At 38.9% G+C, this 13,876-nt stretch overlaps 1 protein-coding gene across 3 annotated transcripts in view; it reads right to left on the reverse strand.

Moving 5' to 3' along the window:
* Window positions 1–3,553: 3,553 nt before the first annotated feature.
* Window positions 3,554–13,876, reverse strand: part of LOC309511119 (5-hydroxytryptamine receptor 3A-like) — a 48,029-nt gene continuing 37,706 nt past the window's right edge. For all 3 annotated transcript variants that reach the window (XM_082186169.1, XM_082186170.1, XM_082186171.1), the window contains exons 8-9: window positions 4,727–4,858; window positions 3,554–4,335 (exon numbers count right to left, since the gene is read on the reverse strand). In XM_082186169.1, the coding sequence (XP_082042295.1) occupies window positions 4,088–4,335; window positions 4,727–4,858 (380 nt within the window). In that variant the 3' untranslated portion in view covers window positions 3,554–4,087. The remainder of the gene's footprint in view (window positions 4,336–4,726; window positions 4,859–13,876) is intronic.

Raw genomic sequence — 13,876 nt, forward strand, 5'->3', positions numbered from 1 at the left:
GTTTATTGAGTATGGGCGTCACCGGGGGTTCACAGTTGAGGAGCTACTCCACTCTGCATTCTTCTTGGTTGACAAAGACGGTTACTTGAGGAAGAGTGCCAAATCACAACTTGGGACTGAGCTGCTGAAGTTGTGTCAACAAATTTATAAAAAAGGTCCAGATGTCCGCAAACCAGACAACTCTTCTCTGATTCTCAATTTCAACTGTCCACAGCTAACAGAGAGTGCAATACAAATGGCGGAAACATTCTTGGTCAAATGTCTCAAACCATCAACGGACATGGAGACATTTGACAACCTGCGCATTATAGTAATGCCCTTAAGATGAACTTTGAGAGGACCGCTTGCACCTCAACTAATGCAAGAAAACATAGGCTATACAAAGAACCTATTATCAACAGCAGCTTTAGGTCCAAACACCATGCACAGACGGCCACCTCGATCTTAAATGCAGATGCTTATGGTTTTGTAAGAAAGGGCAGTTTATTGGTCCCTGAGATTGTAATCTCAAAACCTGAAGGTTTGCCAGATCCCTGCTCGTGTGGCAAGTGTGCACACAAGAATGGGTGTCCCTGTCGAATAGCTGGTATCTGTTGTTGCAAGTACTGCAAATGCAAGTGAGGAAATAGTCGTAAAAATCACAGAATGAGCTCTCCTCATCATCCCCATACCTGGACTCTGTGGTGAAAGTTTTACCTTGCAACACAGGGAATAAACCTGTTGTTTTGTATTTCTCACTTCAAGTTAACGTTCCAATGATAATAGCAAGGCTGGATATAAAATGTCTGTATATTAATCAAATGCTTGTTTTCTTTCTTTTAAAAAAGTCCCTTGTTTGTATATAATTGTATTTATAATTTGCCATTCAATACAGCACAAAACAGGACATCCCCCCCCACACACACACACGACATCCACACTAAACATCTACAGAAACACATTTAACTTACACTACATGGTCATTGTGAACATTGTGATCACCTCAGAAAATCTGTAGCTTCAAGAGTTTATATGTACGCATATTTAATGAGATATTGCCCAATTTGCATATTTTATTTTATTTTAAGACAAAGTGTAATACAAAAAGTATTTCTCTTAATATAGAAGATTAAACTGGTAGGAATGTATGAGGATATCTATAAAGGAAAAAAACAGTCCCATTCACCTGTAGTGTGATAATAGTGTCACCTATTGTGGTCATTTTCAGGACTTTTGTCCCGGGTAGAGATGTTGGCACACATCCCACGTTGTTCAATGGGGTCATATTAGTCTATAACAGTTGAGATATTCTCCGCTAAATGAAGCACATATATAGCGTCATGCAAGGTTGGAAATGCCACCAAAATGAATACAAATGCCCCCAAAATTCAGGATATAAATGACCAAATTTTGTGTTTATAAGATATAATATATTAAGCAATATCACATGAGCACAAGTGTTATTTTCTCGAATATAAGCACAATTGCAAAATGTGAAATTCATTTTATACAACAGTTCAATAAACAGTTTGTTATATGAATTTACTATTTTTAAACACACCATTGTCAAATGTGACTCTTTTTGCTCAATTTTGCAGATGAAAATAGTTCGAAACAAAGCAGGAAAGTCATTCTTGACTGGTTCATTGTTTTTGAATGAATTGGGCGAGTCAATAATTCAATGACACATTCATAAAGTCAGTGGACACCTGGGCTGAATCTGAAATCGCCCCCAATACCCTCAAATGGGGTGTTATTTGAGGGGACGTTCATTTGTAGTGGTGTCCGAAACCATAGTGGACGTTATTGAGTGCACTCATTCAATCCCACAATGCACCGCAATAACGAGTGTACAGTCCAAATTCACTAAATCGTTTTCATTTCCTTCCTTCAAGTGAACAGTATTAGTGGACTAACATAGGGAATAGTGAATGAGGGTTTAGTGGGTGACTTCAGATTCAGCCTCGATCTTTCATGAATGAATCAGCCGGTTTGAACGAATTGGTTGAAATAATGATTCTATGATTCACTTATTATAACTTGCTGCCACCTACTGGTGGGTTTAGTTTCATATATAATAGCATCATTTAATTTTTCCTCAACATTTAATTTTTCTATATCCAAAATGTTATTATTTGTAAATGTTACATAAATGTTACATTATTTCGGCAATTGTAATTGCAGTGTAAATGGATTTTGATAAATGGTAAGATGGATTTTGTCACTGACATCACTGATGTCATTTAACCCTCTGGGCTTCTTCGTAAATGGGTTACACTTAGCTTCCTCCCGCCCGAAAACGGACAAAGCCTTAACATTTTATTTTACTTTTTCCCAGGATAACCAATCAAATATATTTTTGTTCTATAATGTTTTCTGATTATTATTTAGAATTTTTTGAATTTTTTATGATACTTTTTTCCATTAGAATTAATATATATATTTTTATTTTATTTATTTTATTTTATTTTTCAATAAATGCAACATTTCACATCAAAATAGAGTGCAGGCCTAAAAAAAAAAAACTTTTCAAGTGAGAAGAGCGCCATCTAGTGGCTTCAAAATGTATAAGTCATGTCATATAACCGCCTATAGGCGGCCTATAGCTTTTTTATTTATTTATTTGATTTATTCCCATTAGGAAAGAAAAAAATTAATTACTAAGCAACCACTGAATGGAACAACACAAATTTTATATCATTTTAAAGCTTAGGATCGCAGCTTTGTAATGCATCTAATTACATTTATTAACTCCTAACGAGTGCTGAGTAATCCCTCTAAAACCGAGTGTACCGCCAGCAGGCGCCACCTAGCTGCGAAAATATTCATTACCATATTTTTCAAAAATCTTGCCTTGATTAACACAAAGTTGATGTCATTTGAAAGCTTAGAGTCTGAACTTTACAGTGAATGTATCCACTTTGAAAAACTCTTAAGTATTGCTGAGTTATTTGCTGATAAATAGACACTTCATTTTTTACAGCATATTATTACAATTAAAATGAGCCCAAAATGAACATAATCTATTGCTTTTATGACAAGATATTCTTCATGGAGAAAAAATTGCCCATGAGGGGGTGTCAAAGACTGTACAAAAAGGCTGTCTCTTTTCCAAATGCTGTAACTTTTGATTCCTTTATCCAAAAATTATAATTTTTTATCCAGATGCAGCTAACATGTAGGGGGACTTCACTAAAAAAGAATTTTCCTCCTACCTTATTTCCTTCCTGAGTTATTCCATGACAAATAAGAAAGATATGCAAAATCATAATAAAAATTATATATATATATATATATTGTCTTGGCAGGACAATGTCCAAATGTAATGTAATTTATATTTTCAAAAAATGTAAAAAGAGTTCTTTCAAACGATACCTACCTTTTGACTCTCCTTGCTATAGTTTTGGAGTTATTATGATTATATAATTTTTATATAGTTTGGGGCAAAATTTGCTGTTTCAGTCTTACCAGTTCATTTCTCTGTGTGTGTGTGTGTGTGTGTGTGTGTGTGTGTGTGTGTGTGTGTGTGTGTGTGTGTGTGTGGGGGGGGGGGGGGGGGGGGGGGGCACCTTCATTGCTTTACACTTTTTTTCAGCACAGTTGCTGATCTGTAGCTTGTACCACCAAAAGTTTCTCTGAGTTTTCCTATTTTTTCGTATTTCCCATTCATTTCCTATGTCGCCCGTTTTCGGGCGGGAGGAAGCTAAGTGTGACTTTTTTTTTTACGACCCTTTAACATATCAGAATCATCTCCTTGATTTTTTTGTGTGTTCATATAGGTAATACAACAAAAGTCACCAAGTTTCACCCCCATCCGATGAAGCAAAAAAATTAAACATTTCAAAACGTTAAAGTTTTCGCCCGTTTACGGGCGAAGAAGCCCAGCCCTATAGTGTTAAATAGAGCAATTAATTACAATTCTATCAACAATATGAAACTTTTCATTTTGTAAAACATTATAAGAGGGATACTCTTTTTTCACTTGAGAACCTGTCTGAATCTTTGTGTTTTGCCCATGTATTCTTGTGTATTAAACTCTATGTAAACATTATAAAAACTCTGAAAAAAAGAATAGTATTTTGTGCGCTATCTCAAGTATACGACATCACTATGGAATCCAACGCTTTCCAAGCACAGACAGAAACACAATAATGGTGATTACGTAAAGAACCAAGAAGGTCTTATCTATGATTCTTGCAACTCCAGTCAGGGACAGTAATGTCTTCTGTCGTTGTTTTCGTTGAGTTACAGCCTGACACTCAGTGAGGATCTGCTTCAGAAGCTCGATGGTATAAGACTGCTCTTCATTCTGATCTGTAACTGAGGCTGGAGGGTTCTTCTGGTCTTTTGCATCGCCTGTGAGAGGAAATAAGCAAAGCACTGGATAAACACTGTTCTGTGTGGTCTGAATAATCTCAATTATACGATTTTTCGATGGGGAAATTAATTTCAAATGAATTTAATGTGTGGCTTTAGAGTGGTTTGTTTCATACACATTTACATGGTTTTACATGTGCTATTTTCATCCATCCATCCATTATCCAAACCGCTTGTCCTCTTTTAGGGGCACATGGATGCTTGAACACATTCACTTTTTTTCTAACTTACTCAAAGATTAATTTTAATTGTTTTTCTTTGCATATTTACCAAAGTAAAAAAGCAAACAAATCTTAACCTTAATTTGTGAAGTAAAATAATAAAATACAGGAAAATGTTCCTCATAATCAGATGTGGTGTCAACTCTTACCATCTTGCCCACTAACAGTAGATGTTGTTTCCACTGATCTCTTCTTAGCTCCTTTAGCCTTCAGATAATTCACAAGGATGGTCTCCAAAATGCTGATGCCAATGAGACAGAAAACCGCACAGCAATAAATCCCTGTAAAAAACAGCAAACTATGACCATTATAGAGATTCATACAGTATTTTTTTATGTCTGTGTGTCTCATACTCTAATACTCCAGATGAAAACCATGCCTTTAAAAACATTAAATATTTAAAAAAATCTTCATATTATTTGATTATCACAACACTGCTGGATCTTGTTTTTGATATTGTTTTATTTTTTTACAGTGAGATTTACCAGTGTGTTAAACCTTGCTGTAGAAAAATGGCCAAATTCTGACAGTAACATACAATTTTTCATTAAAATAGTAATATACCATAGAAAACAATGCATTCTGGGTAATATTTGTTCCCTTTCAGTCACTCCTGCGTTCGTCGGAGTATACCGACAGAAATGGGATCTTTGCATCTACTGTCAATCTACTTCGAGAGAAACTAAACAGGCCAGTGCACATTGGGATGTGATCATTTGCAGTGCGGGTATATAATGAGCACCAGGTGCAACGTGCAGGTGTACCTCCAGTCTTTGTGCTAAGCTAGGCTAGCGGTGGGTGTGTCAGGCAGAGTTACAGCACGCACAGAGATGAAAAAGGTATGTATGGACTTATCTAACTCTGGGGGATAAGGTGAATAAGCTAAAGTCCCAAAAAGTAGAAGTGTTCCTTTAAGTCCTCCGTTATAAGTAATCCAGGCAGCGAACCCACGGAATTACTCAACCAAGGAACGGCGATCAAGCGCTTCCAAGTCAGTCAACAAATGGATAATCCACAACGAAACAAGTTGAGTTGAAGAAAGTTGAGAACACTCTCCCGACGACCGGCATACCGGTTCCTTTAATGGAAAACACAGTCTTTTCCTGTTTACATGACAGGTCATCACGTGACGTGAAGTCACGAGAAGTTATCGTGCGAACAGAAATCGGGTCGACTACACAAATACACAACAGTACTTGAGCAAGCTCTTAACGCATTATTGTATATGTATATATATATATATATTAGTGGTGGGCCGTTATCGGCGTTAACGTGCTGCGTTAACGCGAGACTCTTATCGCGCGATAAAAAAAATATCGCCGTTAATCTATTCTCCAAGTTGGGTTGGGAGATGGCTCTATACTACACAAGCTATGATGACGCAATCTACCCGCGGCCACGAGGTAAACCCGGCTGCAACGCATATCCATCGTCATCTTAAGTAAACACGGCTGAAAGTGAAAGCTGGTGAAAAAGATCGGTGCAACATCCATTATGTGGACTTGGTTCGGGTTTAAGCCGTCAGACGAGCAGCAGCAAACTATATACAGAGTGTGTGTGGTAACAGTTCGGTAAGTTAACACACGACTAATCCGTTCGACCACCTCAAATTCAAAACGAAACATGATATCACTGAATACCAGCGCGCGCGTATTATTCCCATTCCAATATATCCTAGTGGTGTCTCGATTTTAAGAATCGTTGTTGTGTTTCTTTTTAACTGAAAAGACATCAGTTGTTAGACAATATTCTAATTTTAAATTTGGGGTTTCATAAGCTCCAAGCCATAATAAACATTAGACCTACTTAAGTCTCTGCAGCTAGTGTACTTACATTTTATTTATCTGCAAAATGATGTTGTATACTTACAGTTTTGCACAATATATGTTCTCAAAACTACATACACCCTTTAAAAAAACAAAACATTTAGCAGTTGTTTAGCATGGGTCTGTAATCTGTTCTGAAATGGTTTTATTATAATATACTGTATATCGTTATCGCAAGAGGCTGCAATGTATATCACAATATAGATTTTAGGCCATATCGCCCATCCCTAATTGATAGCCTATAGTAGTTGATAATAACATAGGCCTACCTAATGTTGCCTACGGACGGTAACAGTACAGTAGTAACCTTTTACAGTCTATGAGTAGAACAGCTTTCTCAAGCAGTTTGTGATGAATTTTGGAAACAGGAGATGAGCCCCTGGTCTAATGCGCCACCTGGCTTGAGAAACCCGTTCTCAAAGACTTACTTTTATAGTCATTATTTGGGTAGCACACATATTCTGAATGCCTTCGGCAGAATTCAAATGAGCCATTTTAATCTAGATTAATCTAGATTAATTTCAAAATTAATCTAGATTAATCTAGATTAAAAAAATTAATCTATGCCCACCTCTAATATATATATATATATATATATATATATATATATATATATATATATATATATATATATATATATATTGTCCTTCACATCTATTGCAATCTCAAAATTCTGTTCAGTTAATAATACTGTAGGATTATCTATGAACACAATTTAATGAACACAACAACACATTCCACAGTTCGGAACAATTCCCCATCTTACCATTAGTAAGTCATAAAACTCAGTCATGGTGCCAAGATGGCTAAAGGAGATGTCACCCCCCTCCCTCTTTTTGTGCCTGTCTAATCTCACACCAGTGATGCCAGGATAGCAAGACAAGATTTATCTTTGTTCTCCAAACTTAAGACTAAATGGCCATGAAACCATGTGGTGACCCCAATGCATAAATCCACAGCCTAATCAGGAAACGAAGGGTGCTAAGGCGTTCCCATGGCCCAGAATCACCACAGACCTTAAACCAGGAACACCTCTTCTCTGCAGCTGTAAATTCCAGAGACTTTTGACTCCAAAACCAATAGACTGAAATTAACCCACTCGTCGTTTCTAACAAACAATGGTCTCAAAATTGATTCCAATGAGCTGAATTGATCACCAGTATTTACCTCATCTTAAATATAATGTATGTTTTATATAATCTGTGGAGTTCTTTCTGTGTGTTTAACATTTATTACAGCCTAACCTTAGGTTTTTCTACCTCAGTTATAATAACTAATCACCAGAAATTCGCCTCATATATGTATATCCTCTGTATTATGTATGCTTTATATTACCCAAGTTTGTGTTGTGTGTTAAACATTTATCACAGCTAAATCTTTATTAACTGCTACCTCGACTGTGGGAAATAAATGTTATTTGGTACCTACTTGATGGGTAAATTATTTTTAGAATTTTGATATAAAGTAGATGTTTGATGTTGACATTTAAATGATAAAGTTGGCTTATTAAAGCGTTTAACTAAACTATCAGAAGTTTGGGCACATGTGATCATGTGGACATTATGCTAACTACATGCAAGAACCGGAGAACGGGGTGTAGGTCCCACCCAAGACAAAATCTGATTGGCTGACACACTCGGAAGGACGGGTCAGATGGACACACTTATAACCCAATGACAAGCAGTTTTGCTTTGCTTTTTGCCTTGCTTTTGCAGTGACTTTTGCTCTTGCTTTAATTTGCGCTGACTTTTCCATCATGCTCTTCAAACCACCAAGAGGTCACTTAAAACTAATCAACTCTTCCGTAAGAGCCTTCGTTGAACTTCGTCAAAGAAAACCCTCTCAGAGTCGCTCCAGCAGCTCCTTCAGACTCAGAGGAAACTCTGTTGAATAGCAACCCCCAATCCAGGAAAACCCGCAACACAAAGCACCACCTGGCAAAGCCAACCAACCATTCACCATCGAGTGATGTCCCTCAGAACCCATCATTGACCGATTGCCAGCCAATCAGCGTCAAAGAGATTCCCTCCAGCAACTTCGTCACGGAAGGGAACGCACACCCTCACAGGAGCATCCAAACTAATTCTGGCTGAACTGGTGCAAATCTTATTAAGCAAACAAACTAGTATATTGATTCTCTCAGGTTGCAGTCAAGAAATTGTGTCTAACAATAGACATTTCGGACTCCATTCACACTCCGTTAATAACATCACTTTTCTCTGTCACTGTTTTGAATGAATGTTTGTGTGTTGTCGTTAGATTAGTTTGTGTGTATTAGAGTAGTTCAATAAAGTCTTGGTTGATTTTACACACAAGTGTCTTGTGCTGTGTGCTTACAAATTACTGCCTTAAAGATCTTGTAGATCTTGTTACCATGCTCATAATCAGTGATCATCATTTTATGATATTATTACCGTAGGCCAAGGGGAAATATCCTGTCCAGAATTGATCAAATACCCTAATCTCAATTTATCAGTGGACGAATAGTTGAAAAAGTGTTAAGCATTAATTCTGAAGAATTTGCATATCAATTAGGTTCTTATTCACTTTAATTCAATCACACGTTGAGTTATATTGATCCTAATTCTCTTACAATACTTAGAATATATAAATTGACTGCTGGCGGTAGATCCTTTTTCTATTGAGCACCTAAACTTGTTCAAGAAGCAGACACTTTCTGTCTGACCATTTCTTTAACCTGGAATTCACATAGAAAATTAAACAATTCTATTATTCAAATCAGTTAAATGGTTATTAGGCTGCATAGATTAGGTCAGCCGGAACCGGGGACACTTCCTATAATACCCGATAAACTCGTTACATCATAAGAAGAATGGCATCTACACTAATGTTAGTCTTTCTGTTTATTCCGAGGTTTACTGTAGTCAGACGGATCCGGGCCGTATCCAGATCAGATGGTGGACCGGCGATGGTGCCAGCCTCATCAGCCCTGTGAAGGCCTCATCGACACGACAGCCATCGGCACTGATCCTCAACAAACTCGTCTCCATACCGGCGTAATGACTCCAATCTTCAACCAGATGGAACTGGATAAATATTTTGAATGTTCTGATTCAATCTGACTTCTGACCTGTAATGCTCCCTGAATCATAATCATACACTGTTTGTCCGTTGGCCAGAGGAGAACTAGCCACCGACTGAGCCTGGGTTCTCCCAAGGTTTTTTTCTCCATTCTGTCACCTGATGGAGTTTTGGGTTCCTAGCTTTACTGTGACGTTAAGCCTTGCAGGAACACGATGCCAGGGTGGGGACAACAGTGTGTGCCGCCATGCCTCGCTGCTCTTGTTCCCCTCTCCCCAAGAGGACCAGAATGACACCTTGCGACGCTATGCCTCGCAGCTCTCTTTCCCCTCTTGGCAAAAGGGTGAGAATGACAGTTCACGGCGCTACGCTTTGTCACTCTATTTCCCCTCTTCACAAGAGATTGAAGGCGAGGTTGAAAGTGTGTGCCGTTACAAAACCTTGCCACTCTCATCCCCTTCTTCAGTCGCCTGCGGACAGCAGCATGCGGTTTGAGAAAGCAGGTCAGCCTTCTCTCACGACCTCTGGCCAACCGTGGAGCCAGCCAGGTGAGTGTTACACCGCACATCCAGACCCAATTTTGGGCCGCCTCACGGCCTCCCAAGTCGGGTCCCTGCCCTCCACCTCGCTACCCCGCCACGTGTACGTCTGTGGTTCCGTTTGTCTCTGTGGGCCTGGCTAACGCTCCACAGACCGTCCCACTGGCTCATCTGCACTATCAGACTCAGCTATGCGATTCAGTTCGCCAGTCGGGGTTCTACAGCCCGTACCCCATTGTACCCAAGAAAGGCATCCCCGAGATTGGTTTGCAGCAATTGATGCGTACTTTCATGTCTCGATTCTTCCTCGACACAGGCCCTTCCTGCGCTTTGCTTTCGATGGGTCGGGCACATCAGTAAAAAGTCCTACCCTTCGGGCTGGCCCTGTCACCTCATGTCTTTACGAAAGTCACGGAGGCAGCCATTTTTCCACTCAGGGAACACAGGGTTCGCATCCTCAACTATCTCGACGACTGACTCATTCTAGCCCACTCCCGAAAGCTGTTGTGCGAAAGACAGGAACATGGTGCTCCGTCACCTCAGCTTGTTGGGGCTTCGGGTCTCTCCCCTGCGCAGAGAATCTCTTATCTCGGTATGGAGCTGGAATCAGTCAACCAGACAGTGTCCCTCAACGAGGAGCGCGTCAAGTCAGTGTTGAACTGCTTGAACTCATTCAAACGCAGAACAGCGGCCCCACTGAAACTTTTTCAGATACTCCTGGGGCATATTGCATCCACAGCCACAGTAGCGCCGCTTCGGTTATGAGGCCGCTTCAACACTGGCTTCACGGCCGGGTCCCGAGATGCACATGGCATAATGGTACGTACTGGGTTTCCATTACCCCGCACTGTCGCCAAACCTTCAGCCCGTGGTCTAACCCTTCATTTCTACAGGCAGGTGTCCCCAAGAACAAGTGTCCAGGCATGCTGAGGTATTCATGGATGCCTCTGCCACCGACTGGGGGGCCACTAGCAGTACATCTTGCATTTTCAAAATTCCTCCATGATTATTGATTTTTAAAGAGGAATTTCTAATATATTTGGAGACACTGAGATGGATGAAAAGTCCAAAAGCAATGTATATTTGTATTCCTTATTGGAAGATTTTCTTTATATATATATATATATATATATATATATATATATATATATATATATATATACAGGGCTTGACATTAACTTTTTTCCTCTGTAACGAATGGGCTAGAATCATGATTCTGTCTCTCCCTGCACACAATGCACATTCCTTCTTGCTTTTACACTCTGGACCCAGAAATGTAAATCAAGACTCTCGACAATCTAAATTACCGTCATGGCTCCGACATGGCTGGGTTTAGATTGTTTTCTGTATGCACCCCCCTCTCTCTCAGCCAGAGAGATAACGGAACTTTCTACGTGACATTCCAGACACACACACAGAGCATTCCACACACACACACACACATGGACTTTCCATGGACTTACTCATATACAGACATTTCCAAATGTTTGATATATTCCTGTGTTGCATTTTATATGACCATGTCATATTGGAGTATCTACAATTTTATCGTGTGTTAATCGAACTTTAAATGCCTATAATCGTGCATTTGATTGTAACTTTGTATCCTTAACTGTTTTATATTTAATTCTTGGTATCCATTTAACAGTCTCAGTTTAACTGAGTCACTCATACATAGGAGATTACAGTAAAATGTATTATTCTGTGTGTACCATCTTTCTGGGTAGAAATAACGAATTATAAACGCCGTCATAAACTATGTAGATGAACTGTCCGACAGGACAAAGAAAACTTTCCCGCTTCAGATTCTCGGACGGTCACTGGTTGTTCGCGCGAACAGAGGCGTGAACCCAGTCTTTCCATAAGAAGACTGACCCAGAAAGTTTCTCCAGAGCACTTCATCTATTGAGAGGTTTACTATACATAACTCCTTAAGGAGTTTCTCCTTATTTTCTTTTCTTTTCTTTATTCTATGTCTTTATTTTCGTCTTCGGACCTTTTTCTACGTTCGGTGAAATGAGCGTAGCCGGCAACTTCAACTTTAAGTAGAACCTTTAAACTTACCGCGAGTCTGCTCGCCCCGGAAGACACGAGAGAACACGCCTAGCGCCGAAGGACAAACACACACACGACTCTGCTTTCCTCAGCAACACAAAGAGAACCATTTTGCAAGTATTAGTTTTATTGAACTTTTAATGTGATTTGTTTCCTTGCTGTCTCTCAAAGAGGTTCATCTTGTTTGTGATTTTGCCATAGCCTACTGTGATCATTCTGTGATCTCTGCATATTCCTTTCACTCTCTCATCCTCTCATCCTCTCACACTCACGCTCTCTCTCTCTCTCACTCCCATTTCGTTATTCGTTTAGTCTTGTATTGTCTTACTGACCAACTCTGGATATACATGTATTCCGTGTGTAAATGTAGAATTCTGTATTCATAGCTTCATTTTATTAAAACCAATATATTCTTGATTGCTTCTGTCTAAATGCTCATATTACAAAGTCAATGAGAAGTACGATTCAGCTACAAAGCTTTTATTATTTACTACGTTGAGTAGTTTAATTTTATGAACACAGGAAAATTTATGTTCACGGCCAGAAAATGTATCTTTCTTGGAGTTTGTAAGAAGGATAATTTTTCTTGAGAGTTGATAAAGAAGTCGTACGGTCGGTTCGCTGGACGAACAGATTGTTCGATAACTAAATTAATTCCATTAAAAGTTATCTCATATAATCGATCTGTAATAAGACTATTGATATATTAATGACGAACCATAACTCATTGTGGTGATCATTCATATATACAATCGATCTATTTTCAGCTTCGATAATTTAATGTAACTGTAATATGCGATATATTAATCATATTCCTGATTAATTATTAAAATTCCCTTTATATATTATATGAGCTAATGCGGTTACAGCTCACTAGCCAATGTGGCTAGTGGTTTTCCAAAGTTACTAGCCACACAGCATTTTTACCAGCCACATTTTTGTTGTTGTGAAATTACCTAATAAAAGTTGGCGTGCTAAAATTTACTTGAACTAGATTTACAACCCTTTTAAATGTAAAACCACTGTACACACCCAAATCAAGACTACATAAATATATAACAATACAGGTCATTATCATTAGCTCTGATAAGGTTGTGGGTAAAGCTCCTTTTTTTAAATAAAACCATGTATTATGTATTATATGTCGCCACATAGCTCCACTGGCATACGACGTAACTCCAGCAGGGCAGCTAGCTGTCTCTTCGTTTCTGTGTTGTCGGTCACTAGCGCGCAAGCGCAAGGCAACACTGTGTGCATGAAATACTCATAAGGGCTGTCAAAATTGCTCAAAAATGGCGTTCGAATATTCCTTCTAAAAAAAACACATAGCCTATCGAACTATTCGAACATCTGTTTACGCATTTTGTCAATGACGCGCATTACGTCAATAACAGGACAAATTAATACAAAGAGACATAACTACTTGTATAGGTAGTTTATTTAAGTTTAAACATTTTTGACAACACATTACCTACACAAAAACAAGTAAATCACCTAATGGCCCAGACCGCAGACCTCACTCTCGCTCACTCGCACTCGCACTCGCAGGCACTCTTTCTCTCTCTCGCCCTCACCCTCAACGCGAATAGAGCGTCTGGCTCAAGTGATTTCAATGTTGTAAAGATGCGTTTATGCGCGTCTTGAGAAATGAGTAGACACGCTCTCTGCGCATAACGGTTTAAATGAACAACAACAATAAGCAAATATTGAGTGCTGATCAAGAGTTTTGTGCAATCGCGACTCATTTGGCAGGCTTCATTCAGTGATTGAAACAAATATTATTAACATTAATTTAAGTTTTACAATATATAGAACCGACATTGAACGCCCCGAGCGA

The sequence above is a fragment of the Leuciscus leuciscus genome (assembly GCF_965113295.1).
Source record: "Leuciscus leuciscus genome assembly, chromosome: 1".
NCBI classification, from domain to species: domain Eukaryota; kingdom Metazoa; phylum Chordata; class Actinopteri; order Cypriniformes; family Leuciscidae; genus Leuciscus; species Leuciscus leuciscus.